We start from the raw sequence: 17,837 nt of genomic DNA, 5'->3' as shown, positions 1-17,837 counted from the left end.
GCAGGAGAGGATGAAATATTGAGGCTGATGGCCCTATTATTAGGTCTGTACATAGCTGCCTGTGTCTGTTAATGCATTGCCCCCAACACGGATGGGGTATTTAGTGGGGCTCAGGAGATTCCATCCCATGTGATATAATTTTATCTGTGACTGGAGAGGAGACAGGTGGCGTATTAATCAATTTGGTGGATGACAGAGAAGGAAGGCTATTTGATGATGGAAGGCTAGGTAATACATTCAGTGACAGAATTAAGATTCAGGAAGACCGCAGCCCACTCAACTAAGGGAGGGTTTAATAGAGTTAAGTGTGATATTCTAAGTGGGGTGCAAAAACTCAGCTGCACCAGGACAGCGTTGGGGTGACCTGCTTCTCTAGAAATACGTGAGAAAAAGCCCTGGGAACCTGAGCAATTGCCAGTTCAGTAGGAGATGAGCTGATGAGGAGACAAAGCCTCCCCAACATGGAACTTGGGATGTTTTCAAGGAGCCAGAGTATTTAGGGCGAGAGAGGCAGTTCCCTGGCTCAGCCCTCCAGGCAGCGTGTCCTGCTCTGAGCGCCTGCTCTGAGTCACCACCAACAGACTGAAGTTTAGCCGGAGGGTGTGCTGCCGAGTCACGTAAGGACCTGTTGGAGGTTTGAGAGAAATTTGTCCCAGAAAAGACGAGATGCAAAGGAGGACATGAAGGCTACTTTCATATACTTGAAAGACTCTCAAATTTATTCTCTTAACAAATGCCAAAGATCTCCTTAGAGCCTTTGTGTTGGTTGCATCTATTATTGCTTTTTCTCATATTAGAAATTAAAACTGTGTATCCTCTCATTTAAAACAGACTGACTATCCATCTATTTCACTATTCATTCACTTAAAAATAACAATAAACCTATTTATTTTAACATTTTATAATGGAAATAACTGCTTCCTAAAACAAAAGAATTCAATGAGAAGAGTGGCAGATTTCTCCAGTGTCTGATATAATAGAAAACAGCTCAAATCTGATGTCAGTTTCTTCAGTTCGTCTGTGGTGATATGTCATTTTTGTTGAAGAGTTTGAAGAAAATCTGGCCTCAGTTATAGAGGGAGAGAAGGGAGGGCCTCATAGAAGCCCTGAAAGCAAAGTTCTGGGACCACATTATGAGAAGCAGTAGTTTAGACACGTTAGGAGCAACCAGGCTTAATAAGTTCTAGATAGTGCATCCAACAACGGGCCTGGGAAACTCTGGGCCCCTCACATACAGTTATCCTACTCAGGGCAAAGGCTTCCCTGGTGGCTCAGTGGGTTTGATTCTTGGATTGGGAAGATCCCCTGGAGAAGGAAATGGGCACTCACTCCAGTATTCTTGCCTGGGAAATCACACGGACAGACAAGACTGGTGGGGTATAGTCCATGGGGCCGAAAAGAGTCAGACACGACTGAGTGACTGAGCAACAAAAAAACACAGGGCAAGGCCTCTGTCTGCCACATCACAAGGGATTCATTTGTTTGGTGGGAAATCAGATCAGATCCACGTCGCTTTATTTTCTCAATGTGGCATTGAGTAAATATTTTAATGGGCTGTGATTACAGGACAGAAGTCACTAAAGTACACAGAAGGTTAAAAATAAGACTTCTGAACTAATCTGAAACACCAACACATAAAAGACTGAAAATGGGTAGGATGAGAAAACGAGCGAGTCACAGTCCCTGACTAACCTTGCAGTTCAAGGCAGAGCCATTGCTGTGCTCTGCGTTACACTCACAGACCAGACGCGCGTTTACAGTTCTTCCCAATTCTATGATCTGATGATTTTCTAGCTGAGAAGTTGGCTGGCCATCTGATATGCATGATTTTATCAGAATTGAGAGTCAGGTGAAGATCCCATGTGCCAGTGGGCCCCCTATCTGCGGGAGCTAGCTCCGGGCTGTGAGATTTGTACAGGCCTGAGCACCAGCGCCTCTTGATGAAAGTGAAAGAGGAGAGTGAGAAAGTTGGCTTAAAACTCAACATTCAGAAGACTAAGATCATGGCATGTGGTCCCATCACTTCATGGCAAATAGATGGGGAGACAGTGGAAACAGTGACAGATTTTATCCTTTTGGGCTCCAAAATCACTGCAGATGGTGACTGCAGCCATGAAATTAAAAGACACTTGCTCCTTGAAAGAAAAACTATGACCCACCTAGACAGCATATTAAAAAGCAGAGACATTACTTTGCCAACAAAGGTCTGTCTAGTCAAAGCTATGGTTTTTCCAGTAGTCATGTATGGTTGTGAAAGTTGGACTATAAAGAAAGCTGAGTACTGAAGAATTGATGCTTTTGAACTGTGGTGTTGGAGAAGACTCTTAAGGGTCCCTTGCACTGCAAGGAGATCCAACCAGTCCATCCTAAAGGAAATCAGTCCAAATATTCATTCGAAGGACTGATGTTGAAGCTGAAACTCCAATACTTTGGCCACCTAATGCGAAGAACTGACTCACTGGAAAAGATCCTGATGGTGGGAAAGATTGAAGGTGGGAGGAGAAGGGGATGACAGAAGATGAGATGGTTGAATGGCATCACCGACTCAATGGACATGAGTTTGAGTAAATTCTGGGAGTTGGTGATAGACAGGGAGGCCTGCCGTGCTGCAGTCCATGGGGTTGCAAAGAGTTGGACACGACTGAGCAACTGAACTGAACTGAACTGAATACTTTGGGTGAGCAGAAGTCCCAAGGCAGGGTGCTCTGGCCCACGGGAGGGTGTGAGTGCTCAGAGCAAAGTTGCAGAGGTGAAAGTGGAGTGGGAAGAGCAGCAGAAAAGAGTAGGATTTGAGGGATAAAGGAGCTGGGCCCATCAGTGTGGTCAGTGGGATGGAGTCTTAGTTACTAGGAGCACAAAGAGAACAGTTGAGAAAGGGAGACTCAGGGCTAGAGACCCAGGCAGTAAGGCTGTAAAAGGTTATGAAAAGGGAATGGGATCAAATGCTAAAAAGCAGTCTTGGGTTGTTGGGCAGGAAGAAACAGGAGCCAGAAGTCGAATAAGTGCCTTGTTGCCATCATCCCCCAAGCCAAGTCTGATTCTCATGGTGTGACTGAGCATTTGCACTTTGTCCCAGAGGCAGGTCCTGGGATGGCAGGATGGGGCCTAGGCTGCCCAAATGAGGGACCTCTCCCAAGCCCCTGGGAGCCCCAGGGCATCCTGACTGGCAGAGACATACCTCTGACACTGAGATCGGACAGAGCAAAGAGATGGTTATTAGAGGTTAAAAGCTGGGCGTGACCTGCAGGTGAGCTGCAGGGGCCGGCACTGTGCAGGAGACGGTGCTTGTAGGTGCGGCAGAGCAAGGTGGGAAGCAGCCCGCAGCCTTGCCAGGTTGCTGGCTTCAGAGACTCCTGCCTTTGGATACCCCAGGGGGTGGGATTAAACAGGATCAGCTGATTAACATGCAATCAGCAATCTGTTTTCTTCTCTTTTTTTGCCCCCTGATGAAAGTGCCCCTCATTCAGATTTTCCTTGGAAGTCAGCCTTCCTCTCTGTGGTCGGCTGTACTTTGGGGTTGCAGAGAAGGCCGACAGCACAAAAGGAAGCCGTGCCCCATGCTTGACTGCCTGAATGACTAGTCACCCGGGCCTGTTAAGGTCTAAAGTGGCCTTGGAGTCCTTGGCCTGCCCAGAGATCTGATTCTTAAGCCTTTTGTCCTGAACCTCAGCATGTACGTTGGCAGACAGGCAATTGGGAAGGCATAGAAGCTCTCAGTCCTGTCCAGGGGACTCCTTGGAGCCCCTGCTCCCATCTGGCATCAAAGCAAAACAGAGTCTGCAATCTCAAGGAATCTTTTAACATGTGGAGGACAGGTACCTCTAGCAAGAGAAAGGCCTGGACTCTTCTCCTTCCTTGTGTTCCGAGGCTGTAAAGCCAACTGTCTGTTAAGTCAGTCAGCTCATGGTCCAGGCCCCAGGCAGAGTTTGTGGAAAGCATCTAACCAGGCTAGATTCTCCTTTCTCATCTCTGCAGGCCTCAACAGCCTCTCAGAGAAAAGAACTTGTTTCATGTGTCTGCATCCCCGTTTCCTGGGCCAAACTGTTAGCGGAAGCACACTGATTGAAACCACCCACCCCAGCCAGGTACCATAGTAACCGTTTGCATGAGTTGTTTTATGACAGGAGATCCTGATAAGGAATACAGAACTAATAAGCCACCACCAGCCGGAAGAGTTCGGGAAAGGTCAAAAGGAGACACCGCATGTCCGATCACTTCCCAGAATCCCTCTCTCTAGCATCCATCTTGACTGAGTGATGCGTGCGCCACCAGGAAGGACTCTGAATTAGAATGATTGGCTAAAGACAACCTGGAAACTAATCCCATCACCATAACACCCAAGACTGCGAGCCACGCGGCAGAGCAGTTCTCCTGGTTCCCTTACCCTCCTGCTCTCCACCCGGGTGCCCTCTCCCAGTAAAATCTCTTGCTTTGTCAGCACATGTGTCTCCTCGGACAATTCATCTCTGAGTGTTAGACAAGAGCCCAGCTTCGGGCCCTGGAAGGAAGGGACACACACAGTGAAAAAAAGGGAGCCAGGGAGTGTCATGATTCATGGGAGAATTGCTAGAGGAGAAAGGATGATTTCTGTTCCCCATGTCACAGAAGTACTCGAGCAAAATTGGCTCTGCCCTTTCCTGGGAAATGATAAAGGCTTCTTTGACTCAAGTTCCTCAAGGATAAACCCCAGAGAGTATCCCTTTTCAAGTTTGTAAGAGCCTAGTCACTGAATCCTTAGGAATTTCTATTACAATCTCCAAAAAATTGCCTCAAGGGAGTGGCGCTTTGCTTATTTAACGGCTTCCTTACAAGTTGGGGCCCTGAGCAGTATCTTTTGTTGACATATCTGGTTTAATGATTTCTGTTCAAATCTGAGTCAAATGACAAGGATTTGGAAAGACAGCCTCCATGTAAACAAGCTTAACTTCCTCCAGTAGCTAGAAAGGTGAGTTCAGGTTCTCACCTGGATTAGCTTGGGGGCTATTTTGGATGTCAATATAGGTAGTGGCTCAGACGGTAGAGTCTGCCTGCAATGCAGGAGACCCGGGTTTGATCCCTGGCTTGGGAAGATCCCTGAGAGAAGGAAATGGCAACCCACTGCAGTATTTTTGCCTGGAGAATTCCAGGGACAGAAGAGCCTGATGGGCTACAGTCCACGGAATCGAAAAGTGTCGGACATGACTGAGTGAAAAGGTTTTTTGATTTGTAGATGGTGGTGGACCAGAGACCTATAATAACGTTTGACTGGCCAGAGCATGAATTTTAATTTAACTCTTCTCATTCTTTCCATGATCCATCCTAGCAAGATATTACCAAGGTCAGAACCAAAGTAAAGCTTTGTCCTTGGGTGGCCTAAACCTGCTCTGGAGGGGGCATTGAAATGAGGGGAAGAGAAAGATTTAACTGAAAAGGCTGACTTAAAATTCCAGGTAACAGTAGCCCTTGCACTCCACAACTGTCAAAGCATCTTTTCCTAAAGTGCCATATTTCTTTATACTTCATTATTCTTACAATAATTCAGCTGTGCCTCTCCTGAGGGGGTTACAGTAATTCCTCAATAGAAATGTCATTTAACATTTAGCAGTTTGCTTAAACTGCATTAACATGGTATTGATGCAAATAGCGTTAGCTTTCAGTCATTTTTAAGGGTACACAATGGGTTATCCTTAATTACTCTGTGGGAGAATTGAATACATTTCAGCATTCATTATTCACCAGGCAATTTTTCTGAAGCAAGGTTTTTAAAAGGGCAGAGGGAGAAGGGAGATTCTGTGAGGAGAGCTGCAAAGTCTGTTTTGGGAGGAAAGGGACCACATAAAAACTGGCTGAGGGAAAGAACGAAGTTTCATGGAAGGGGAGAGATAAGAGGTCATGGGAAAACATCAGTTTTTCTTAGAATCAAGTTTATCCACCATAACTTTTCATTCCTTTTGTCTTTGTTCCAACTGTTGTTAATTGTTCAGTTGCTAAGTTGTGTCTGACACTTTGTGACCCCCATGGACTGCAGCACGCCAGTCTTCCCTGTCCCTCACTATCTCCCAGAGTTTGCTCAAACTCATATCCATTGAGTTGGTGATGCCATCCAACCATCTCATCCTCTGTCGCCCCCTTCTCCTCTTACCCTCTATCTTTCGCAGCATCAGGGTCTTTTCCAAATGAGTCAGTTCTTCGCATCAGGTGGCCAAAGTATTGGAGCTTCAGCTTCAGCATCAGTCCTTCCAATGAATATTCAGGACTGATTTCCTTTAGGATTGACTAGTTGGATCTCCTTGCTGTCCAAGGGATTCTTAACAGTCTTCTCCAGCACCACAGTTCAAAGGTGTCAATTCTTCAGCACTCACCCTTCTTTATGGCCCAATGCTCACATCCATACATGGCTACTGCTGCTGCTAAGTCGCTTAAGTCGTGTCCGACTCTGTGCAACGCCATAGACGGCAGCCCACCAGGCTCCCCCGTCCCTGGGATTCTCCAGGCAAGAACACTGGAGTGGGTTGCCATTTCCTTCTCCAATGCATGAAAGTGAAAAGTAAAAGGGAAGTCGCTCAGTCATGTCCAACTCTTAGCGACCCCATGGACTGTAGCCCACCAGGCTCCTCCATCCATGGGATTTTCCAGGCAAGAGTACTGGAGTGGGGTGCCATTGCCTTTTCCACATGGCTACTGGAAAAACCATAGCTTGGGCTTTATGGACTTTTGTTGGCAAAGTGATGTCTCTGCTTTCTTGTTCCAATTATTTGGACACAAACTCAAAATAGTTCTGTTTTCTAACTATAAAGTGAAAAGGTGCTCACTACCAACATATCCACTATGGGTAGTAAAGAATCATCTGCAATCCCTTTATCCAGCAGTGGCTGGTTTACAATTTTGGTATACAGTGTTCTATTCCTTTTTCTATGCACATATTCTCATGTGCAAAACATAATTGTAACACATGAGATTGGTAGCCATCCTATTTTGTAGCTTGCTTCTTTGACTTAACAACCTGTCACATTCCAATCTTCTCTTGTCAGTAAGTATGCATATTTTAATAGCTGCGTAGTGACTTTTTAACCATTCTGACAATCGACAATTAAATTGTCTCCACTTATTTTCCTATCATGAACAACATCTATGTCCAGGCTTCTTTTGACTTTGACTGATAATTATCTTAGGATATATTCCTGTAAGTGCAAATGCTGGGTCATTTCTCCACCCTGTTGCCCAAACTGTGTTTTATCAATTTCCCATGTGAGTTGGTGAAAACTGACACCTTACTGTTTACTTTGAGTGTATTTGATTCCTGGTGAACATCTGTTATATTTATTGGCTATTTGTAGTTCTTCCTTCATGGCCTGCCTGGTCATAACCTTCACCTATTTTTCTTTTGGAATGTTTGTCTTGTTTTATAAGACTGGATTTTAAGAAAAATCTTCTCCTGATACCTTAAGGAAGATAAACATTCAGAGATGAGATACATGTAGGTGAGAAGGGAAATTGCACATGGAAGGGTCGGGCTTTTTATAGATACTGGTTCCTTCCTGTCCCAGGTTTCACCACTTCTTCCTTAGAGGACCGTGGTCAGGGGGTGGTGGAGTAGAAAGGTGTGTCACCAGCCCTTCCACCAGGTGGCGCTCTGCTCCCCTCTGGTGTTTACCCTTTAGTGTGGACACATCTGGTGCTGTGTAATTAGATTAGCTGAGGCATCCCGGGCACTTCTTGAGATAAACCTGACCAGAAAACAATGCCGGGCGAAGCCACACTCCACCTTCCAAACTGCAGTAGATTCAGCGCACCCTGCTCTAGACCTAAGGCATCGTCCATTGTTTCCAGAGCCCTTTCCTCAGCATAATGCTGAACCTCGTTCTCCAGCCTGCCCCCTCTGGTCCTGGGAAGCAGCACTCTGACTGCCTGGCTCCACTAGGTGCCGACATTCCTACCCCACTGGCCTCTCCCATGAACAGTCTCGCCTCCACTCTGAGTCGCTGTCACTCTAGGTCTTGGCTCCCCCAAGAAGCCCCAACCTTCTCTCGTTCTGTACTCTTCTCTGTCTTGTTAGGTTTGCACAACTGGAGGTCAGTTAAGAGGCTGAGATGTGACCGTGGTGTCCAGCCCCATCTTCCTGGGAGTCCTGCCACATGCATCAGCTTCTCTTCATGAGCTGAGAGAGCCCCTTTCTTTTCTTCCTGCAAAGTTTTAACTCTCCTGGATTCCCTCCCATGCCTGTGTCTGGTTTGAAAGGCAGCTCTTGAGCTCATCGGAGAGCAAAGATGACTCCAAGACCCCCAAAAGCAGGCTGCTCCTGTTCTGCCTCACGCTTCTCAGGGGTCTTGGGGGATCTTGGTAGGATATATTCACTGACATAGCCCAAGACCCTGGAATGGTGCCTGATACACAATGGGCACTCAAGGAATGCTTTTGAATGAATACATGAATTAGGTTTTGTTTCAGTGCCCCATCTACAGTCACTTCTAGAATCTTTTGACTACAGTCACATATATGAAAGGAAAAAAAAAATCACTTAAATGCATCAGTAGCGCCTTACTTGTCCATCAGCAAGAGAGTTGCTCTCATAATTTAATAGAATATTTTTTAGCTATTTGAAGAAATAAGCTATCTATATGTTAAATATTATTTAGTACACTCGGGCTAAAATATCACAGTGAATATCTATAGCCAAGGATTAGGATAGACATTCATGAGAGTAGATTGGTGGTTATCTAGGGCCAGTGGGGGAGGCCTTTAGGGGGACATGGTGAGTGACTGTCAGTGAGTGTAGGGTTTCTTTTTGAGGTGATGAAAATGTTTTAGAACTGACTGTGGTGATGGTCGCACTACTTTAAGTACACTGAAAATCATTGAACTGAATATTTTAAATGAGTGAATTGTATGGTAGACAAAAAGTATCTCAAGAAGGCTGTTATTAAAAAAAAAAAAAGACATAGGCATTCAAACATGAATCTTCACTCTTCTTCATTCCTACAGAAAATCCTTTGAGTAAACCATTCATGTTTTGAAAAGTCCTCTCTTCCTGTCTCCCTCCCCAGTTTGGCTCCTCTCGTAGCAATTAGGGCGCAGGCTGCACAGAGCGCTTGCCCTGGATATTTGTCTAGGAGTCTGTGGGGCAGCACGGACGTGGGTGCTGGACCGGGATGAAGAGCAAATGCTGACGGGCTGCAAGGCCGCTGCCCAAAGCTTGTGTCCCCAAGCCAGGAATAAGGAAGCTTTGCCAGGCTTGGAGCCACTGCTTCAAGTTGCTTGAGGTTTTCCACAAGCACAGGCCCAACTTGTAACAGGATTTCCAAGCTCCCAGTGTAGCAAAGTAAATATGCCCCAGGCTTAATTATATGTGTTATGTAAAAATTGCCATCCTCTAAGGAGACACCAGGAGCAAGCAACTCACTCAGCTACTCACAAGTCTTTAAAAGAACCAAGAGGATGGGGTAGTGTGTTAATATCTTTCAGAAATGATTTTTGTGGTATTTTTATTTGGGGACTTTAGGTTATAGCTTCTTCCGTGAGCCATGCATGGGATGGAATAATAATAATTCCTATTTCATAGAACTGTTGGGAAGATTAAAATAATGTGCGCAGGGTGCCTGGCACAGGCAGAGAATGGGCTGTGCATCCTGTAACTGTTTATTACTAATCAGAGCCGGAGTTGGCTGTGTCCAGACCCTCTAATCTTGTCACCCTGTCCGTGTCCAGGCAGGCCAGGCCTCAGCCTCTGCGCCACATGGTGAGTGCCTTGGGTGTCTGTTCACGGTGGAGATGGCTCCTGTCGCCGGGGCCGGGGGCAGCGTCACGGGAGAGCTGGCTGCTGGTCTTGGAGCCCGGCTCTGCGGCTTCCCTTCAGGGTGACTGGGGGCCAGTTTCTTCCTCAATATGGTGAATTAATCAAATTAGAAGCACTGCATCTGCTTTATAGGGTTGTCTTGAGGATTTAATAGGCTAATATTTGTCAGGGGCTTAGAAGAGTGTCTAGCACACTGAACGTGTTTGGACCTGTTGAATAGAAAGATGACTAGAGAGCTGGGCTCTGACAGGGAAGAGGGAAGGGCCATGCTATGCGGCAGCAATGTTTGGAAGCTGGAGGTGAGGCTGAAAAGACCCAGTCCTGGGCACTTCCTCCTAGAAGCAAAAAGTGATACCAGGTGGGAAATATTTAGAAGTATCCTAGAAACAGCGACACCAGCTCTGTGGAATTTCCTACCCTCTTGCTAGAGGACTTTTAGAAATGAGATAGATGCTCATTGCCCGGGGTGCCTAACATAGAAGACTGTGTAAAGCTGTTGTTTGGATTATCCAATGGGCTCCTAAGGTCGTGTTCGATGTAATACCAAGATTAATTCCATAAACTGGACTTTGGTAAAACCTAAAACATGATTTAAGACATGGATACAAGTGGTAAGACAAAAAGCAGTCAGAAAAGAAATAAAAACTTGAGCGATCTGACTTTTCTTAAAGGGATTCTTTTTTGTTGTTGCTTGCTTCTAATATTTGAAGACTTCCAGGAGTATTCAGTTTGTCCCTTAAAACCCAACAGTGTTTACACAGGAATCTATTAGCCCTCCAACTGAGCTTTTGGAGAAATGGAGATTTTGCAATGGGAAAATTTCACATAATAGCCTATGTTCCAAAGTATGATTAACAGCAGTCCTATTTTCAAATCTGTATTAAGTCCTTCTACATAGTTTGCTTAGCTTTTAGTTCAGTTTTGAATTATCGTGAGTTCAATTTACCCTTTCAATATGGGAAGACACAGCACACACCCCCGGCCCAGGTCTCCGGAGTTCTTCCCTTACCCAGCTCAAAACTCCGTACACAGGCATTCATACAGGCTGTTGACCCTGAAAACCCAGTCTCCCACTTTTCTAGCACATGGCAACATACAGTCTACCTACTGACCCAGGTCCTTGCTTCTCTGGCCCATGGGCTGTGGTTGGAGGCTGCTGGTGGTAGAGCCTGCAGATGGGGAGGGCTTTGGCAAGATGGTGTGGGTGGCCTCGGTGGCGGTGGTCCCCGGGACCTGCGTCACAGTGACTGGCTGTGCTGCTGTCCCTGGAACTGATGGGCTCTGATCTGCTCTTGCGGTCTCACCTGGAAGAAAGTGGAATTACACTGGGGCTTACAGAATAGCTGGTAGGCTCTTCAGGACAGAAATAAGTGGTTCTTGAACACTAGCTGTGAGCCAAGTCCTGTGCTAGCTGCTGTGGAGGCATGTACAATCTGGATGGAGAAATAAGTTGATAAATGAACCAAAGATGAAATAATGATACAATATTTAAAAGGCAGCTCAAACAATAGCCACATAAACAAGGCTGAATATGATTAATCATCAAATTAATTTGCCATACACTAGAAGCAATGGTTCATGGATATATATGCTGTTTCAGTTCGTGTTGGCCTAGAGGTAAGGGGTGGTTTCAGGGCTTTCATTGTTTTAGAGAATGTGTCTTAGATGTTTTGGTCTTAGTTCATGACTAGCCGACTAACTCCTCCAGGTCCCAGTTTCTGCATCTGTAAAATGGGTAACAGAACTAATCAGAGGGTAAAGACCATCTCGTTTCTTCTTCTAAATGTTACTCCTCATCCACAGGTGATGATTTAGATTGCTTCCACGATTTTAAATGATCTGAATTTATTAGGTTGAGGGCATGGGGGGGCAGGCGGCCCACTGGACCTTGGGGTTGTGTAGAGAACCATGGATCTGCGTCAGAAGGGAAGACCACATGGCCCCCAGAGTGAACAGCACCTCAGCCCCGGGAGGGAGCAGCGGCCACGCTCACGTGTGCCGGCTGGACCCCATGGCAGGTGTGCCGGCTTCTACATCCGTGCGTCTGTGTTAGTTTCCTGGGGATGCTACAACTAATTACCTTAAACTCAGTGGCCTAGAACAACAGGAATGTGGTCCCTCAGCCTTCTGGAGGCAGAAAGCTGGGATCAGGATCACGGGGCGGGCCTCCCCCCGGAAGCTCTCAGGGAGAATCTGCTGCTTGCCTCTTCTGTTTCCTGGTGGCAGTGCAGTCCTTGACTTGGCACCCCTCCAGTCTCCAAGGCTGGCATCCTCAATTCTCTCTCCGCTCTACTTTCATGCAACCTTCTCTTCTGTGTGTGTTAAATCTCCCTCTCCCTCCTCTTACGAGGATACATGTGATTGCATTGGGTCTCCCTGACAACCCTGCTCTCAGACAGTCTAGGATCACCACCATGCCCACCACCCCCACCCCCCGCCATCTAAAGAGCCTTAACTTAATCACATCAGCCTCCCAGCCTTTTTGCCCCTACCTCTTTCTTGCTGTGTAAGAAAACATCTGCAGATTCCAGGATTAGGATACGGATATCTTTTCAGGGGTTGTTTTTTCAGCCTATGACAGCATCCCAGCTCTAGCCGTAACTCTGCTTAAGGATGAAGCATCTTCGGTACACAGAACAGCAGGCCGGGGGTAGCATCTGAGCTAGAAAGCTCTATACTCTGTGGGAGCCGCCCAACCTCCTCTGGGACATGGTACTGCGTGCTGGGCCGTGTCAGACTGCAGCCCTGTCCAGACGTGAGGCAGGGTCGGGTGTTCAGACCCACTGCCCAGCCCTGGTCCTTGCCAGTTTCCCCACCTTGACACTCTCACTGCCTGCGGGAGTCAGAGCATTGACCTGGGAGCACAGGTCAGCACAGAACATCCTGGAACTGGGCTAGAGTTTTGCCGTCCTGTCTGCTCTTGCAGGCGCTAGGCTGGCAGCGCAGGAAGCGGATCCCGCATTTACCCTGATGCTTGCTAGCAGCTGGTCGTCTTTAAATCCACCTGGAGACTGTGCCAGACTAATTGCTAAAGAGCTGGCAGCGGCCTCAGGGGTTCAGCCAGTCTTCACGCCATCCTTGGGCAAAACTAAACCTGAGTGATTTATGACGTTTCCATTACTCTAAAGGAACTGAGCTTTCATAACAAGTCCTCGGGAAGTTTCTAATTTCTCCAAAGGACTCCTCTGTTCTACCCTCTGGTAAATGCTACCAGGCATTAATGCCTCTTTAGGGAGACACAGGCTCCGGTTCACACAGGGAAAAGCCATTTCACAGAATCACTCGTGTATTTTATGAAATAGGATATATTACTAATTTGGAGAGAAATCTATAAATAAACTGACAGTTCATTGTACTTGCAGATTATTAATTAAAGCACAATTAATTAAAAGAAAAACTTACTTGAAAATCATGAATAGTTTGCCACTTCAAACTGATTAGATACTAAGGATCTGGATTACCTTTTTCTCATACCATTGGCTAGTTCTGAGGTTGCCAAACTGCTTACCTGCCAGTCTGCCTTTGCTGATATTGATTTGCTAGATAGCAAATGAAATATCCTGTAGACAGCCATTTCTGTTACTTGCTTAGAACACAGATATTTTCTTTCTTTCTTTTTTTTTTTTGCTTATTTAATTAGCAGATTTTATTAATGAAAATTCACAATGAAAAAAGGAGTTTGGAACACAGATATTTTCAAGCATAAATGAGTTCAACCAACAGAGCCGTCTCGTTGGTCTTCCACACTCTTCCATGGAAGACCTAGTCATTTTTGCCTGCTTTCTTTCAAGGAATAGAGCTGTCTCTAAGAGGAAGATAGAGAAAATACCCCAAATGGTTCCAGTTCCTTATTGAATATAATGCCTGGTGTGACACCAAGTGAATTCTTCATGAGACCAGGTTCCTTTTGAAAAATTTGAAATAAAACTACTAAAAAAATAGTTTCTTTGTACAACTTCAGGTATATGGAAGCTTGGGCTTTTTTCAAAGATTTTCATGGGAAAACATTTCAAACCTTCCCTCAGACTGTTGACATATTATTCTTTGGACAAGGTCAAGAATAGCTCCAGACTCAACCACACCAAGGGGTCCCCCAGCTGCCTATACCTGGACATCATTAGGATTGTAATGAGGGTGATTCAGGTGCTCTATTCACAGAGATTCTGATCCACTGATCTAGGGGGTGCCCAGGAAATCTGATTGGAGAAGCATAGCTAGCGCCAGGCGGCTGGGCTTTTGGCTCCAGCCCTCACCAGCCTGGCCACGAGGCTCTCTCCAGTCTACTGAGCCTGGCTCCCTTTGCTGTAAAGTGGGGATGGTCAGACCTAGCTGGGGGGCTGTTGCCACAGTTAGAGATCATGTCTATAAGGGGGCCACACAATGCTTGTCACGTGGTAGACCTTTGATAAATGGCAGGAGCTGACATCATCGTGATACACCTGCCTCTCCCCCAGGGGAGGGTTGCGATGCTTGAGGGGATCATCCTAACCTGATTTATCTGTTTACTCACATCCTAGGTGAGATCAGGAAGCATCTTGTTAGGGGCAGGTTGGGACCTGAGCAGCTGCTGGCCTGCGCATCTCCAGTTCTCCCTCCTCCTTCCATTTATAAAGGAATTTTATCACCAAAGAAAGAGTGGCAGCCAAGGGGGCCACCCTTTTTACTGTTCTCAGTGGACTTTTTATTTGAACTGTTGAGACTCACTGCATGGTGGGACTGTCACTTGAAAGAGAGGTTCCTCTAATTTTGAGGCTGGATAAGACCCTAGTATCTCTTTTATGCTGGAATCCTTACAGCTGAGCTCAGAGTCTGTTACCAAATGTGCTCAGCACATGGTTAACTGAATGACTGAATGAGTGAATTTAATTTTTCAGACTCAGACAACTCTGGATGGTCTTGTGATAAAAGGCTGGTAGTGAGAAATGGAGATGGTGTCATTGAAAGTGGAGATGGTTTGGTAGAAGGGACGGGTGATGGGAGATATGGCTTTTGCTAGTTTTAAATGTGCATAGCAGCATTAGAATTCCCTGCTTGTCCAGTGGTTAGGACTCGGTGCTTTTACTGCCCAGGATCCAGGTTCAATCTCTAGTTGGGGAATTAAGATCCTACAAGCAGGATGATGTGGCCAAAAAATATGTGTATGTAGCAGCATAGTGTGAGAAGGCGCCAGCTTCTCCACATTCCTCCTGGTGGTCAGTGAGTCAGGCCTGCGGGGTGGGTGGTGCTAAGCTGGGCCATGGTGCAGGGGCAGATAGAGAAGTTTTGGAATTAGTTTCTACTATGGAGGACCTAGAAACCCACTGATCATCTAAGTCACCATTGGTTGTGACTGGTTTCTCTCCCCCCACCGCCCCTCCCCTCTCCCTGACCCACATCAGGGGGATGCCATTGGAGCTCTAGTGCCATCGGCCGATTAGAGTGGCGCCCTTGGGGAAGGTGCTGAACCATATCTGAAATGGGGGTGTCCTGGCCCTCTGCCTCAGGGTCGCTGTGTGGGACAGGTGTCTGGCACAGTCACAGGAGGGGGTGCAGGAATCTGTCCAGATTCTGGCTATAGCCCAGTGCAGAAGCCAGAAGGCCCCAGTCCCCGCTTTCTGTCCCCACTTTCTGCATGAGGAGAGGTGTCACTGAACTTCCCACGGCTGGGGCCGTGCTGGTGGAACTGTGCTGTCGGCGGCCCCACCTGACCCAGGCCCCTCAGCAGAAGGACTCGAAGAAGGGGAGGGGTCCGAGGCCACCTCGGGGGAGAGCGGTGTGCAGGCTAAGAGGATGCTCCCCCCTCCCTTCCTGCTTTGTCCTCTCCCCGGGCCCACAGCAGAAGGGGACAGGTGACATTTCAGAAATGGTCCATGGGGCGCCACCCTCTGCTTGTGGGAGGTGTTAAGGAAGACTTGATTCTGTGCAGTTAAACAAACAAAAACAGGTCTAGAGTACTGGAATAATTAAGAAGTCATTAAAGATATTGTTGGAGAGTAACTGGGGCGGGGAATGAAAAACATCCTCTATTTGAATGCTACGTGCCTCAAGTCAGGATTCTTTATATACACTGTAATTGGCAGAAAAAAAATACAGGAGAACAGTGTAGAGAGGGCTTTCTGGAGCCAGACTGACTGGATTTGATTCTCAGCTCTGCTGCTTACTTGCTGTGTGGCAAAGGGCCAGTTACTAAACTTCTCTGGTGCGGCAGTTTCCTCAAACTCTTAAGTTAGGACTAAGAATAGTATTAATACATATCCGTGGTGTTGCTGAGGTGATCAAATACAAAGATCAGGTAGATGTTCCAATGATCTTGGAACAATGCCTGGCGCACAGCAAAATCTCCATAAACGCTGGCTAGCTTATATTGCCTATTTTAAAACCACATGCACGTTGTGGACATGAACAGAGTCAGCTAGCCTGTCAAGTGTGTGGTTGTTGTTCAGTCCCTCAGTAGTGTCCACCTCCTGCAGCACACCAGGCTTTCCTATTCTTCACTATTTCTGTTTCTTCATTATTTCAAGTTTCTGGAAGTAATGTTAAATCCCACCATAAAACAACTCACAGCTTCTCTTTGATGAGAAGTCAAAGTATTACCCCACCCCCCACGCCCCCCCTCCCCCGGCGAAAGGACAGGAATGCATAGCACAGTTATTGCTTTTACACAGAAACCCAGAAAAGGGTATTTTCCTAGCCTGAGTGCTCTCTGTGCCCCTTTAGTGGTTCACAGGAAGCTGGGTTGGCACAACCTCACAGACAGTGCAGTTTTGGCTGGTGGTGTTGAGATTAGCGGCTCGCTATTGTCACAGAAGCCACATCACCTTCTTTGCTTCCCTTCATTTCATACCTAAGTAGAGACAGTCTTTTCCCTTTCAGCCACCAGGGAACATTTCCACACAGAATGTCATGTCATCTTCTAAAGGAGCAATACAATAAAATTCAAGGCAACAGTCATTCTGAACAAAAATGACACAAACACAGAGATAATCTCAGAATTGCACAAACAAAAAATAAAGCCTCACTCTTCAGCCCATTGATTTCTGTGCCCGCGTTCCTGGCATCTGTTAAAATATTACTGGAGTCAGTGGAGCTTGACTGGTTAAGATGCTAATTTCCACCCTATCTTCTAAAACACAGTATTGCCTGATTACAAAATCAAAAGATTTAGATGAAATCACACGTGGACACTTGCCTGCTTTGGCAGCTGGGCTTTTAGATGATGAATATGTAAGAGACGATGGGTAGGTTATACCTTTTTGGGGTTTACCTTCTGCAAAAAAAGGAAAAAAAACTATTTATTTCTGGAGCTAGAGATTTTAGATGGTTGCATCCTAATAAGTTGATTCCCTCCTTCTGATTTGTTTCTCTTGAGTTTAATGAAATCAGTCAGTCTCCACGCCCCTCCCATCCTTTGCTGAATTGTTGATTACAGTGAGAAAGTCAAGTGGCATTCTGTTTTTCTGTATTGCCTGTGTTTTATTAATATCAGAAAGGAAGCCATAACATCTTCATGACTCAGAATTAACATGAGCAACCCTTATTTGCTCGTGAAGATGTGACCTGGAAGCAAAGTTTTCATACACGTGACTCTGAATGTTGAACCAGGTCAGTAGATGAAAATCCTCCCTACACTTCCTTGGACATGAGAGCTCTCGTGGCTGACTGACTGTGCATGAACAACTACCTTTCACTTTCATGGACCCTGTGGGACCCATTTGAATTCCACAGCACTAGAGAAACTTGAAAGTAGGTAAATAGAGATCAGCCTTGAAAATAGCCATTTGTTGCCCACCCAGGGAGTAAAAGTTTAGAGAAGAAATGCTAATGTGTATCAGGGAAACGGTGGAGGCATAAACAAGAAAAATGATTGGGGCTGAGTAGGCAAGTCTCAAGCCTGGTGTTACTGAGCAAGCCTGTGAAGACTGCTGCCCATGGTGGTCCTCTGCCAGGGAGTTAGCCTGAAGTTCCACCAGGGAGCCTCATTCCAAGGAAATGGAAACTGTCAGAACACAAGCCCCACTGAGGCAGGTAATTGGTCTCACTTGGTGGCTGTTAAATCCCCAGGGCCTTGAGCAGTGTCTGGAATGTA

At 46.3% G+C, this 17,837-nt stretch overlaps 1 protein-coding gene across 3 annotated transcripts in view; it reads right to left on the bottom strand.

Annotated features, from left to right (window-relative positions):
- Positions 1 to 17,837, bottom strand: part of VIT (vitrin) — a 119,061-nt gene that overhangs the window by 38,841 nt on the left and 62,383 nt on the right. For 2 of the 3 annotated variants that reach the window (XM_070476818.1, XM_070476824.1), the window contains exons 6-7: positions 16,941 to 17,018; positions 10,885 to 11,076 (exon numbers count right to left, since the gene is read on the bottom strand). In XM_070476818.1, coding sequence (XP_070332919.1) covers positions 10,885 to 11,076; positions 16,941 to 17,018 — 270 coding nt within the window. The remainder of the gene's footprint in view (positions 1 to 10,884; positions 11,077 to 16,940; positions 17,019 to 17,837) is intronic. The other variant, XM_070476827.1, reaches the window with a different exon arrangement.

Source organism: Odocoileus virginianus, chromosome 2 (assembly GCF_023699985.2).
Source record: "Odocoileus virginianus isolate 20LAN1187 ecotype Illinois chromosome 2, Ovbor_1.2, whole genome shotgun sequence".
Taxonomy (NCBI): Eukaryota; Metazoa; Chordata; class Mammalia; order Artiodactyla; family Cervidae; genus Odocoileus; species Odocoileus virginianus.
This window is presented reverse-complemented; position numbering and strand designations above follow the sequence as displayed.